Raw genomic sequence first — 13,386 nt, 5'->3', positions numbered from 1 at the left:
TAACCGGAAGTGAATAAGCGCATTAATATATTTGTTTACAAATGGAGAACACATGTTGAAACCAGAGACATATGTCCCTGTTGAAACTGATAATCTTTTAATGTTATTTAACTAATAATAAAATTTAAGTTCTCCTAGGCAAAAATACGTTATTCTATGCAGATTTCCTAAATGAGCGCAATTAAAAAATTCCCTGTTCCAAAAATAAAAGATAAACAAGAAATACTTGGTGAACACTTGTATGTCAAAATTTCGCACATTGTCAACACAGGACAAGTCTCTGAAAATTCAGAACTCATTTGCAAAGTTACAGGAGTCCTTCTTGAACGAGAAGATGATGAATTATTGCGGATGCTTAGTGATGATAGTTTCTTGAAAAAGAGAGTTGATGAAGTTGTATCCCACCCAGACATGTAAGGTTCAAATTTTTATAAGAATAAGAATATTTTATTTCCAATTAAAGGGCCCTATAAAGAGCTTTCGTGACATTACATACAAGTACATATTAGACATAAATTAGAGACATATAATATAAGAAAACAACATTGTTAAGTACTATTAAAAATGCTATAAAAGGCCAGGAAAGAACCAGACAATACAATTTAGATCTTAAAAATATACCTTTTAAAATCATATACCACTCAAAATATGTATATTTGTGGCTAATTTGTATTCATTATTTTTGAACTTCTCCTTATCTCTAGATTTTTAGATAAATACTTTCCTAAACATTTATACACATTTAAATTTTCTTGTGTAAATAGCCATAAAAACTTTGAAAAATTGTCTAACGATTGAAAATTATTACAATTTAGAGATATTTCAGTAAAAAAAATATTTCTGTTATCAATATATAGTGGACATTCAGTTACAAAGTGTATCTCATCTTCAACTTTATTTAAAGTACAGAATAAACATTTTCTGAGTGTCCTTAATTCACATACAGTTTGGCATATCTATCAGTCTCAATCCTTAATGGATGAGCGCTTATTCTATTTTTTCAGATTGATTGTCTTAATCTAAAATCTTTTAGATCCAAATATTTTTCAAAACAAAATAGAGTTTTAAAAGAAAAATAGGTAGTAAGTTTACCTTGATCTGAATGTAAAACTTTATTTCTATTTTCCTTCCAGAAATGGAGATATATATAGCTTTTTTATATAGCTTATTTTGATAAATTTTGTGAAAGAGTATACAATGTATACTGGTTTTTGAATTACATGTTTGTATGCCTAGCTTTTTTAAAATACAGTCTATACTTGAAAACCATGTATTCACTTTATTATTGTGAAGTTCTTTACTACATACATATGCATCATATAATAAAATGTTCAATATATATTTATATACATGTACATTTTTGTACCTTTATTATGGCTATTTGTTTCAATAAAGATAGGTTCTGATATAACATTACTTTTCCATGATGTCATAACTGCTCTATATAGTTGGAAATACCTGGGTTCCTCATTAAATAATGTAGTATTGTTAAATAGAAAACTTTTTAACAAACAATGCATAAACATGCAGACATATAAATTTAAGAGATTCCAGGTCGGCCCAATCCAAAGACCTTAAATTTGCTGCTTTTCCACTTAACATGCACCATACATGCATCATTCAAGTCCTAGTGAGCTGAGATCCCAAATAATATATCCTGGTAGGAACCTGGGTGACACATCTTTCTTCAGACTCTGATCCTTATCTCATGAACTAGCACATTATTAATTAGGCTCTTGAGGTCAGTTTTAAACAAAGCCTGTTCACAATCAGATGTCACATTAACTTGTTCTTGTGCTGATGTGCATGTTATAATTTACATGTGGGTATAAAATATCAATCCATTATCATTACCTTATTTTTCAACATCATAATAAAAGAAAAGTAAAGTTTAGACTCTTATTTTAAATCCAGCATATAACTGATCATAAAAAATTTTATAGATTAAAGGTATTTTTTATGCAAATGACAAAGAAGCATTCTCTTCCCTTGTCACCATCTTACGGTGTTTATATATCTCAACTTGTACGATTCGCTCGTGTATGTAACAATGTTTTAGATTTTAACGAGAGAAATTTATGTATTACTGAAAAATTATTACACCAGGGTTTTCAATATCACAAACTAGTCAAAACATTTACTAAATTTTATCATCGGTATAAAGACATCATTCGTAAATATAGCTCAACATGCAGACTTCTTATACGTTCAGGTATTTCACATCCAATTTTTTATGGAAATATTCTTTATAAAGCACAAAGGTGTCAGTATTCACCTCATAAACTTACAAAACCTTTGAATAGACTTATTAAGAAGGGATATAATTACGATACTGTTGTCAAGTCATAGAAGATTGCATATTTTGGCGTTAATATTTAGTCACTGATAAGGTCTTTGCGTCGGAACTAAACACATTTATTCTAAAACAGTTGTTGGCATGACACGGGTTATGTTCTTCTCATATATGTTATGATGGTATGATACTAAACCCCTTACGGGAATGATTGTGCCTGATGTTCATATGATGAAATCATAATCTTTCAGTCAGTTTAATTGAAGTCTGGAGCTGGCATGTCAGTTAACTGCTAGTAGTCTGTTGTTATTAATGTATTATTGTCATTTTTTTTATTTTCTTTGGTTACATCTTCTGACATCAGACTCGGACTTCTCTTGAACTGAATTTTAATGTGTGTATTGTTATGCTTTTACTTTTCTACATTGGTTAGAGGTATAGGGGGAGGGTTGAGATCTCACAAACATGTTTAACCCCGCCGCATTTTTGCGCCTGTCCCAAGTCAGGAGCCTCTGGCCTTTGTTGGTCTTGTATTATTTAAATTTTAGTTTCTTGTGTACAATTTGGAAATTAGTATGGCGTTCATTATCACTGAACTAGTATATATTTGTTTAGGGGCCAGCTGAAGGATGCCTCCGGGTGCGGGAATTTCTCGCTACATTGAAGACCTGTTGGTGACCTTCTGCTGTTGTTTTTTTATTTGGTCGGGTTGTTGTCTCTTTGACACATTCCCCATTTCCATTCTCAATTTTATTATGTGCATATTATTTATGTTCTTTGGATAGTTGTAAATAATACCATATTTACATTTTGTACTTTGATAATAAGGAAGATATCATATAGATATTTGTTGATTGTCCCTCATGACTATCCATTATGGTTAAAAAAAAATATTATAATTTAGGATAATTTCAAATATTCATTTCACAGAAAAAAAGTAGATGGGATCAACATTCTCAGAAATGAACACTATAAAAAAGTGATAATCACGAAACTACAACAAATGTACTGAACTCTGAGGTCACTCAGGTGAATTCAAAACTGAAAATGTACCCTAGTATCATGAGTATAGAGGAAATTTAGGAAAAAACCTGAGCTTTTAAAAGATAATATTTTATCACAGTATTTGAAATCAGGTTTAAATTAAACATTTTCATTTACAGTAAGCCTATTCCAGTAGATCTGTATTCATCAAAAGATGTCTCAGACCATACATCATCAACAGATGAAGAACTATTATTTGATTCTGTTCAATCAATTGACAGTGAACACTGTTCGAAAATAACAGGTACTTTAACCATGTATAGGTTTATCTATTGTAAAATGTTAAAAACTTCATGCTTGACACACATAACATATTAATAGGCTACAAATTACAATCTGCAGTTATTAACAAACTTGAAACAGTTCAGATACATGAGTTGGAAATGTCATTTATAACTATATATTTAGAACAACTTTAACAATTATTGTAATGCATGAGTTACAGTGGTGGAATCTGTTTCTCTTATGATTTTTATCCTTTCGTTTCAAAGATTTGAGGAAAGTTGTGTACTTTTGATGTGACGTCATCAGACATGGTCACTTTTTTCATGACGTCACAATGAGAAAATTCAGAAGAAAACAAGAAAATTTAACGCCACAATTAAATTTCAACCAATCATTTGCAGAGAACAAATTTTTCAATACTGAGGAGAAATATTTTTCTCACACCGGTCAGAAAATGTGAAAATAGCACAAAAATTAGAGAAACAACCTATTTTAGTGTGTATCTGGGATTGACAGAAGTTTTTGTGGATACAATATATTTATAGCTCTAAAGTTATTAAAAGCCTTATTGACATGGTAGATCTAACGAACCTGTCAGTGGTATGAACCTTTCTGACATGTTATCATGCGAAGCCTACAAAATCCCCAAATTTGACAGTGGTGATAATGACACCTTCTTTATATGATTAATCTGTATGATTTTATTTTTATACGACCGCAACTTTTGAAAAAAATTTTCGTCGTATATTGCTATCACGTTGGCGTCGTCGTCGTCTACTTTTAGTTTTCGCACTCTAACTTTAGTAAAAGTGAATAGAAATCTATGAAATTTTGACACAAGGTTTATGACCACAAAAGAAAGGTTGGGATTGATTTTGGGAGTTTTGGTTTCAACAGTTTAGGAATTAGGGGCCAAAAAAGGGCCCAAATAAGCATTATTCTTGGTTTTCGCACAATAACTTTAGTTAAAGTGAATAGAAATCAATGAAATTTAAACACAATGTTTATGACCACAAAAGGAAGGTTGGTATTGATTTTGGGAGTTTCGGTCCCAACAGTTTAGGAATTAGGGGCCAAAAAGGGACCCAAATAAGCATTTTTCTTGGTTTTCGCACCATAGCGTTAGTATAAGTAAATAGAAATCTATGAAATTTAAACATAAGGTTTATGACTATAAAAGGAAGGTTGGTATTGATTTTGGGAGTTTTGGTCCCAACAGTTAAGGAAAAAGGGGCCCAAAGGGTCCAAAATTAAACTTTGTTTGATTTCATCAAAATTGAATAATTGGGGTTCTTTAATATGCCGAATCTAACTGTGTATGTAGATTCTTAAATTTTGGTCCTGTTTTCAAATTGGTCTACATTAAGGTCCAAAGGGTCCAAAATTAAACTTAGTTTGATTTTAACAAAAATTGAAACCTTGGGGTTCTTTGATATGCTGAATCTAAAAATGTACTTAGATTTTTGATTATTGGCCCAGTTTTCAAGTTGGCCCAAATCGAGGTCCAAAATTAAACATTGTTTGATTTCATCAAAAATTGAATAATTGGGGTTCTTTGATATGCCAAATCTAACTGTGTATGTAGATTCTTAATTTTTGGCCCAGTTTTAAAATTGGTCTAAATTAAAGTGCAAAGGGTCCAAAATTAAACTAAGTTTGATTTTAACAAAAATTAAATTCTTGGGCCTCTTTGATATGCTGAATCTAAACATGTACTTAGATTTTTGATTATGGGCCCAGTTTTCAAGTTGGTCCAAATCAGGATCTAAAATTATTATATTAAGTATTGTGCAATAGCAAGTCTTTTCAATTGCACAGTATTGTGCAATGGCAAGAAATATCTAATTTCACAATATTGTGAAATAGCAAATTTTTTTTTTAATTAAGAGTTATCTTTCTTTGTCCAGTATAGTAAGCAAGAAATATCTGCAAGAATTTTTTTTAATTGGAGTTATCTTTCTTTGTCCAGAATCAACTTAAATCTTTGTTATATACAATATACAATGTATATTCACTTTTTACTACCAACTGATAAATTTAAATAATCTTTACCATTCAGTGATAACAAGCAGTTTTTTTACATCTTAATATTTTATGATGTATTTAAATGAGTAGTAATTGTTGCAAACTCCATTAGAATATTTTAATTGAAATTAGTTTTGGAATAAGGGAAAGGGGGATGTGAATAAAAAATTGGGTTCAATTTTTCTCATTTGAAATTTCATTAATAAAAAGAAAATTTCTTCAAACATTTTTTTGAGAGGATTAATATTCAACAGCATAGTGAATTGCTCTAAGAGAAAACAAAATTTTTAAGTTCATTTGAATACATTCATTCTGTGTCAGAAACCTATGCTGTGTCAACTATTTAATCACAATCCAAATTTAGAGCGGAATCCAGCTTGAATGTTGTGTCCATACTTGCCCCAACTGTTCAGGGTTCAACCTCTGCGGTCGTATAAAGCTACGCCCTGCGGAGCATCTGGTTAAGTTTGATTTTATGCACAGAATGTTTTTTCCTTTTACAATACATTTTTAATTGTAGCATATATTTTTTTTTGTTGGTTTTTGTTCAATTCCATTTTTTTGTCCAGTCAGAGTACAGATTTGTGACATCATGCCTGCTGTTGCTATATAGTGAAGCACCTTTTATAAATAGGTCACAAACTGAAATTATCACTGACTGTGACAGCAAATATAAAAGAATGTAAGAAAACCCCAAACAAGAGTATACAAAACACAACAGAGAAAACTAAGACTGAGCAACACAAACTTAAAGAGCTTTAGACTTTACAAGTATTGTCTGTTGTTAATAATTAATAGATAAATGTTATACCTATTGAGTGTTGTTGCTGCATTATAAGTATTCATATGAATGGATACACCATTTGTCAATCAGTTTGGTATTGATTGATAGTTGTATGCTGAATTTTCAGTGGCAAGTATTTCATGCATATTCAGGAAAAAATTGGATGTTTCTGTGTCTAATGCTAAACCCCATTTGAACGAAATAAAAGTGATGTTTATATTCTGTTTATTTATAGCATCTATGCAGTTTCAGATAATATTTGACACTGATTGTAAAAGAAAATATGTAAAGGGAGATAATTAATAAAATTTAAAAAATATTTTTACAAAGATAAGTTTATCTTTTCTTAAAATAGAACACAGGGTCCTGGGTGGCAGAGTGGTGGTCTAAGTAGTTACTACAGTAATAACTAGCCAGTCAACACTGAGGTTGGGAGTATAGAACCCTGCTAGTGCAGGTGCACTTGACTCCAATCTTAATTGACTAGGATTGTCAGTTTTCCTATTAAAAGACTGGTTTTCTCCAGGCAATCCGCTTCCTCCACCAATAGAAAATTACCGACATGAAATAGCCTAAATGCGGTTCTTATAAGTGGTGTTTAAACTAACAAAAATCAAATTAAATAGAACAATAACAATGAGACAATTTTTCACTACTAGAGAAACTCATAATGACTGGGACTTGTACATTTCTTTTTATTTTTGAAAATAGAAATTTATTTGATAGAAAACAAATTTATTCTATAGGTATGATTCTGGAATTGGGAAATGAAAATGTGAAAGTCTTGTTGCAAGATAAAGAAAAGTTTCAGGTAGCTGTAGATAAAGCCAGATTAGCTATTGATAGCAGTGAAAGAGAATTTATAGGAGAGATGTTGTACCAGAAGATAGAGACAGTTTATCCAAAACATGTAGAGAAAATCACAGGTACATCATGTCAAAAGTTTATCCTACAGCAATAAATGTCTTAGGAACATTGGAAATATGTACTGGAGGTTTTAAGTGTGTAATAAGTTGACATTGCTTTGAGCTATCCTGTTTACCACCCAGTCCCAATGTATGCCTGTTATCAGCAGGACATCTTAATGTTGTTTGTCTGTTCAGTTACACACCATTATTCCGACAGCCCATTAGTCTGACAGCCCATTGTTCCGACAACCCATTAGTACGACAACCCATTGCTCCGACAGCCCAATACTCCGACAACCCATAAGTCCGACACTAATCAAGCCAAGTATTAGGATATCAGGGTTAAATAAAACTTGTCTGTCTGTATTATTACGTTTAGATATATGTAATAATATATTTTTTTAAATATATATAACATAAGAATGAGGTAGTTTGAATACTTTCTATACACTCAATTGGAAATCTGTATATAGAAAAGAACAGAAAATATTATTTCACTTTCTAAATTTAAAGATATATAAACAGCATAAAAAATCACGAACAACCACGATATAGCCGACTTCAATAAACCTTCTAGAAATCCTTGTAATGTCGTTCATGAAAAAGATGCAACGAAAATATCCATGGGACGGACGGACAAACTCACGGACGGGCTGACTGACGAGTGGACGGTTGAATGGACAGACAGACCGTGGTAAAACAGTATATTTCCACTTTTGTGAGGCGGTGGTATAATGATTGGGTCAACATTAAGACTTGACAATACTAATATCATAGTAATAATATGATATAAGTATCTTTATAACACCGTAAGCCTCATTCACAATCGGAGCCAAAACAAAATAGAATAAAAAACTAGCACATTGATATCAAATAACATTCAGTATCAAACCATGTACAACATAATTCAAAAGAACTAACAATATAATCATCATTTGTTTCCCCTATACATGTAATAGTAAAGTTTTCTTGTGTTTACATCGAAGATTTATTATTATATTTATCTAACTTTTCAAAGTCCCACATGTGCTAGACTGATTATGCTGAAAGAGTTCCGCAGGCTCCCTCAAATTTTGATAATGAGAGCATTCGTTGAAAAATGACACTCATGCTCAACTTTATCAGCTGTACAATACGATTTTTTGAATATCTGGCATTTTCAGTTCTTAATGTAATGGGTGAGCACCGATTCTTAACTGAACTTCCTTCCTTAAAATCAATTATGTCTAAATATTTTTGTCCTTGGAAACAATCTTCAAATAAAAATGAGTGTCAAGTTTGCCACAAAACACATACATGTAATGTAGTAAGTTTTTACAATTAGACATTGAGAAAGACACAAACACATTGTCTTAGATTTTTTACTAGTTGTTATTTGCTTTTATACTGCACTGAGTATCGTTCTATTGGCATGAACAGTCAAAATACATTGACTGTATATTTCTATGTCATAAACAGTCACCGACCCGACTTCCTTCAACTATTATAAAAGAGACATATTTTTCTAGATTTTGAAATAAGCTCGGGATATAAAATTAGTATCACTACAAATAAATTGAGTGTCATCTCGCAGACTTTATATGTCTGATCGATCGCTATTGGAAGTGCTGTGTACTGTCTCCGTATTTCTTGGATTCACATTCCCGAACATGATACCATATTCATAATTGGAATTGCTAATCTTTTCTGAGCTCATATTTCGTCCTGGTTGTCATCTTATTTTTAAGGATCTGGTATGTATTTGTCTCTTTGTTTTTCTCAATTTGACTGACGCTACATTAGTCCCTTATTTCTGCGACACAATTAATTTAAATAAAACTCAGATAAGTGATACAAGGGATAGAAAGTGTTGCGACCAAAGAAGGCAGGTAGTGTTATCCAACTCCGTTATATTTCTTTATGTAGTTAATAGTGATGAAACCTAACTCCCCTGATACGCAAAAGGGGATAATCGACAAACTAGTGAAAGAAGGTAGACCAAGACACACAAAAAATACACAGCGAGCAGCACAGACTGACAGTGGACACATCAACGATAAAATGTAAAGAAAAATAAAATACCCAGACACGTAAAACGAAAGAGGGACCAGGATAAACATACAACCACAAATGTTACAGAGAACGGAGTTGGTCTTTTTTAGAGAAAATTTACCCATACACATAAGAAAAATGCATTGTCGGAATAATGGGCTGTCAGAGTAATGGGTTGTCGGAAAAGTGGGCTGTCGGAGTAATGGGCTGTCGGAATAGTGGGCTGTCGGAGTAATGGGCTGTCGGAATAATGGTTGTCGGAGTAATGGGATGTCACCGTCTGTTAATTTACATGTTTAATAAAAAAATAGGATCTCTTATTAAACACTGTGAAGGGGCCTTGTCATCACTAGCCAGTCAAAACTGAGATTGTGAGTTAAAACCCAGCTCATGCAGATGCACTAGATTCCAATCTTAATTGACTGGGATTATAAGTTTTCCTATTGAAGGTCAGGGGTCTTCTCCAGGCACTCTGGCTTCTTGCACCAATAAAAAGTGGCCACCACTAAATATCACGAAGACGTTCATGAAAGTGGCGTTATAACACAGAAATTCAAATCCAATCAAACATTATGCAACTTCTTTGGAATATTTGAATGGATGGAAGAAAGCTCTCTTTAATTCTGTTTTTCCAGACATCTTGATTTATCACACGTTTTTAAAATTGTGAATGGAAATGGGGAATGTATCAAAGAGACAACAACCCGAGACCATAGAAAAAACAACAGCAGAAGGTCACCAACAGATCTTCAATGTAACGAGAAATTCCAGCACCCGGAGGCGTCCTTTAGCTGGCCCCCTAACAAACATACACCAGTTCAGTGATAATGAACGTTTACAATATAAAATCAGAAAGTTAAAAAAATATATTTCTTTTCGAGTTAATCAAAGTATTTTAGATTAGAGGGTTTAATAGTTTAAGCACTAAAAACTTTAGATATCATTTGGAGTATTTTGTAATCTTTAATACAATATTTTATTTTGTAGGCATGTTGATGGAGATGGAGGCAGATAAGCTGAAGAAACTTTTGCAAGATGAACACTTACTCAAACAATATATAGACAAAGCTTATGCAGCATTAAATAAAGTATCATGACACAAATGTTTGTTGTCCAGACATTCTGTACAGTGTATCAAACATATGGTTAACAAGCATTCTGAGAGCATTGCATGCCCATGCACCGGTTAAAAATTCAAAGTGCTGGAACAAAAATGCTAACTTCATCTATAACTTGTGGTGGTGTTAAATTTTTAAAAAATATGAGGTCAATATCTTCAAGCATGAAGAAAAAAGTGTAGAAAACTGATTATTTAAGTGAATTTTTTATGTCCATGTCCAGAATTCTGCAAAAAATTCATTAGACCATAACAAAATTTCACATGATCTGTATTTGTCATGATTAAACTTTACACCAAATATCAAAACAATATCTTCAAGGACGGAGTGCAAATCTATAAAGTCCCCTTCCACTTTGTCAGTAGGAGACTAAAAAAGAAATGGAAAAAATAACTAACAAAATTATCTAAAATTTTTTTTTTTTAAAAACAAGTTCACATGCTCATACTTTACAGTTATAAAAGAATACATTATGAGTACAAGACAAAAATGTGTTCAATCTGTCATCTCTTGCAAGGATCAACCTCATTCATGTCTGTGCCACTGTGTACACCTTGATTCATGTGCATTTTTTGTACAAGTACTTTCCAATACTTACATCTAAACACAGTGTACAAGGCAAATAAATGGCTGATCCCATGAAACATTGCAAGTTAAAAAAAAATCATGTTTCATATCTGACAAGGTTGTGAACAACATCCCTACACAGCCTCCAAAAGTGAGCAAAATGATTTAATCAATACTGTATACTGACATCAGACTTGGACTTCTCTTGAATTGAATTTTAAATGTACGTATTGTTATGCGTTTACTTTTCTACATTGGCTAGAGGTATAGGGGGAGGGTTGAGATCTCATAACGATTTAACCCTGCCGCATTTTTGCAACTGTCCCAAGTCAGGAGCCTCTGGTCTTTGTTAGTCTTGTATTATTTTAATTTTAGTTTCTTGTGTACAATTTGGAAATTAGTATGGCGTTCATTATCACTGAACTAGTATATATTTGTTTAGGGGCCAGCTGAAGGACGCCTCCGGGTGGGGGAATTTCTCGTTACATTGAAGACCTGTTGGTGACCTTCTGCTGTTGTTTTTTTCTATGGTCAGGTTGTTGAGTCTTTGATACATTCCCCATTTCCATACTCAATTTTTAGTATAGCAAGGAATACTAAGGCAGCAACCATTTGATTTTCTGGGGGGGCTATGGTTTTTTTTGGAAAAAAAAGTTTGTTTCCAGGTTTTGGTGAAAAAAATAATTTGTTTTGGACCCTGAGAAAAAAAAATTGTTTGTTTCACCCTCAGCTGCAACTATATGTAATTCTAAAATTGAAAGCAAAAAATTGTTCTCGGTTTGTCGCTAAAAAAATTGATTGTTCTTCGCCGAAGAAAAAAAAGGGTGCACAGAAAAAAAAAACATAGCCCCCCCCAGAAAATCAAATGGTTGCTGCCTAAGTACCCACAAGCAATTTTATATACATTTTCTTAGACTTCAAAACAATATTTCACAATCCACACAATTTCAGGTTACCTTCCCGGTGTTCAATGTATGATTTAATAATGTCACAGCTATGTAAGACCCACAGATGACAATGAAAGAAAGAAACATGTTGCCTATATCTGTACGCAACAGGTCAACTATATTTGGTGTATGGAATGATTGTTAGATTTCAAGACCTTAACTGTTTGGCTTTTTTTTATTCATTTGTGTGTTTGGTCTATTTCTCAGATACTATAAGCAAAGGAGCCAATATATTTTGTGTATGGAATGATTGTCGGGTGTACATGTCCATCTAGCAGTTTCAAATGACCTTGACCTCATTTGTATGAATGATCATAGATGTTAAGTTTATCAGACATATAAGTAATATGTCAAATATATTTGGTGTATGGAGTGATTGTAGAATAAATATGGTTCATTTGACCTTGACCTTAATTTCGTGGTCACTCTTAAATGCAAAGTTTTTAGTGTCTGTCTTGGGCTGTTTCTTGGGAACAATAGGAACACTATGAAATGAGTGCAAGATGTACATGTCCGTCTGGTAGGTTTTATATGAAATCCTAATGATTCATCTGACATTTACCTCTTATTTTATGGTTCATTAGTCAGTATAAAGTTTTGTATGGTTGTGTATTTTTTTCAGATACTATGACCAAAATAAACAGCTATGTTTGGTACATGTATATGGAACTATTTCATGGTGTACATGATGTCTAGCAGGGAGGATGTGACCTTGACTTCATATTAATGGTTCATTGGTCAAATGTTCAATTTTTTTTTTAGAAATCATGCTTCTGATACCAAGTAATATGGTGTAGGGTATAATTGTGAGGTGAACATGTCTGTCTGGCAGGGTTTATCAAAGTGACCTCATTTTCATAAAATGATAATGGTAAGGGTCTGTGGTACTTGTAGTGAAACTTCATATTAAGAATTCAACACAATTTAAATCATAAAAAGTTAAGCAAAAGAAACATTCAGTGTGTGCACTCCAATATTTCTACAGCAATATAGCCATTTATGGTGCTTATGTTCAAGAAAGTTAATTGCTAGTTTGCATTTTGTATAATGTCGTGAACAGATACAGTTATTTTAGCTATTTTGCATGTGCGCCTGTGCTAGATGTAAATTGTCTGAATGAATAGACATGTCAGACTTATATTTTCAAGATTTGTGGCTCTCTCTAGGCACTCTGGCTTCCTCCAACATTAAAAACTGACCTTCAGAAAAAGGGAGAAGGTTTGGATTCATTAAAACATTTAATCCCGCTGCAAATGTTTGCACCTGTCCTAAGTCAGGAATCTGATGTACAGTAGTTGTCGTTTGTTTATGTAATTTATACGTGTTTCTCGTTTCTCCTTTTTAATATATAGATTAGACTGTTGGTTTTCCCGTTTGAATGGTTTTACACTAGTAATTTTGGGGCCCTTTATTGCTTGTTGTTCAGTGTGAGCCAAGCTCCGTG

General features: G+C 32.6%; 1 protein-coding gene across 1 annotated transcript; it reads left to right on the top strand.

Annotated features, from left to right (window-relative positions):
• Positions 1-47: 47 nt before the first annotated feature.
• On the top strand, positions 48-10,413 carry LOC134705327 (uncharacterized). Its single transcript, XM_063564071.1, has 4 exons — positions 48-413; positions 3,457-3,581; positions 7,118-7,297; positions 10,298-10,413. The coding sequence occupies exons 1-4, from the start codon at positions 172-174 to the stop codon at positions 10,405-10,407; spliced, it is 657 nt and encodes a 218-aa protein (XP_063420141.1). The 5' UTR covers positions 48-171; the 3' UTR covers positions 10,408-10,413.
• Positions 10,414-13,386: the final 2,973 nt, after the last annotated feature.

This window comes from Mytilus trossulus, chromosome 2 (assembly GCF_036588685.1).
Source record: "Mytilus trossulus isolate FHL-02 chromosome 2, PNRI_Mtr1.1.1.hap1, whole genome shotgun sequence".
Classification (NCBI taxonomy): Eukaryota; Metazoa; Mollusca; class Bivalvia; order Mytilida; family Mytilidae; genus Mytilus; species Mytilus trossulus.
The sequence above is the reverse complement of the archived record's forward strand: the minus strand, read 5'-3'. Positions and strand labels throughout refer to the sequence as shown.

Coding starts and splice junctions, on each gene's coding strand:
- LOC134705327 (XM_063564071.1), top strand. CDS start 172: ATGAGCGCAATTAAAAAATTCCCTGTTCCAAAAATAAAAGATAAACAA. Junction 3,582..7,117: donor ACACTGTTCGAAAATAACAG/GTACTTTAACCA, acceptor TTTATTCTATAG/GTATGATTCTGGAATTGGGA. Junction 7,298..10,297: donor ACATGTAGAGAAAATCACAG/GTACATCATGTC, acceptor TTTATTTTGTAG/GCATGTTGATGGAGATGGAG.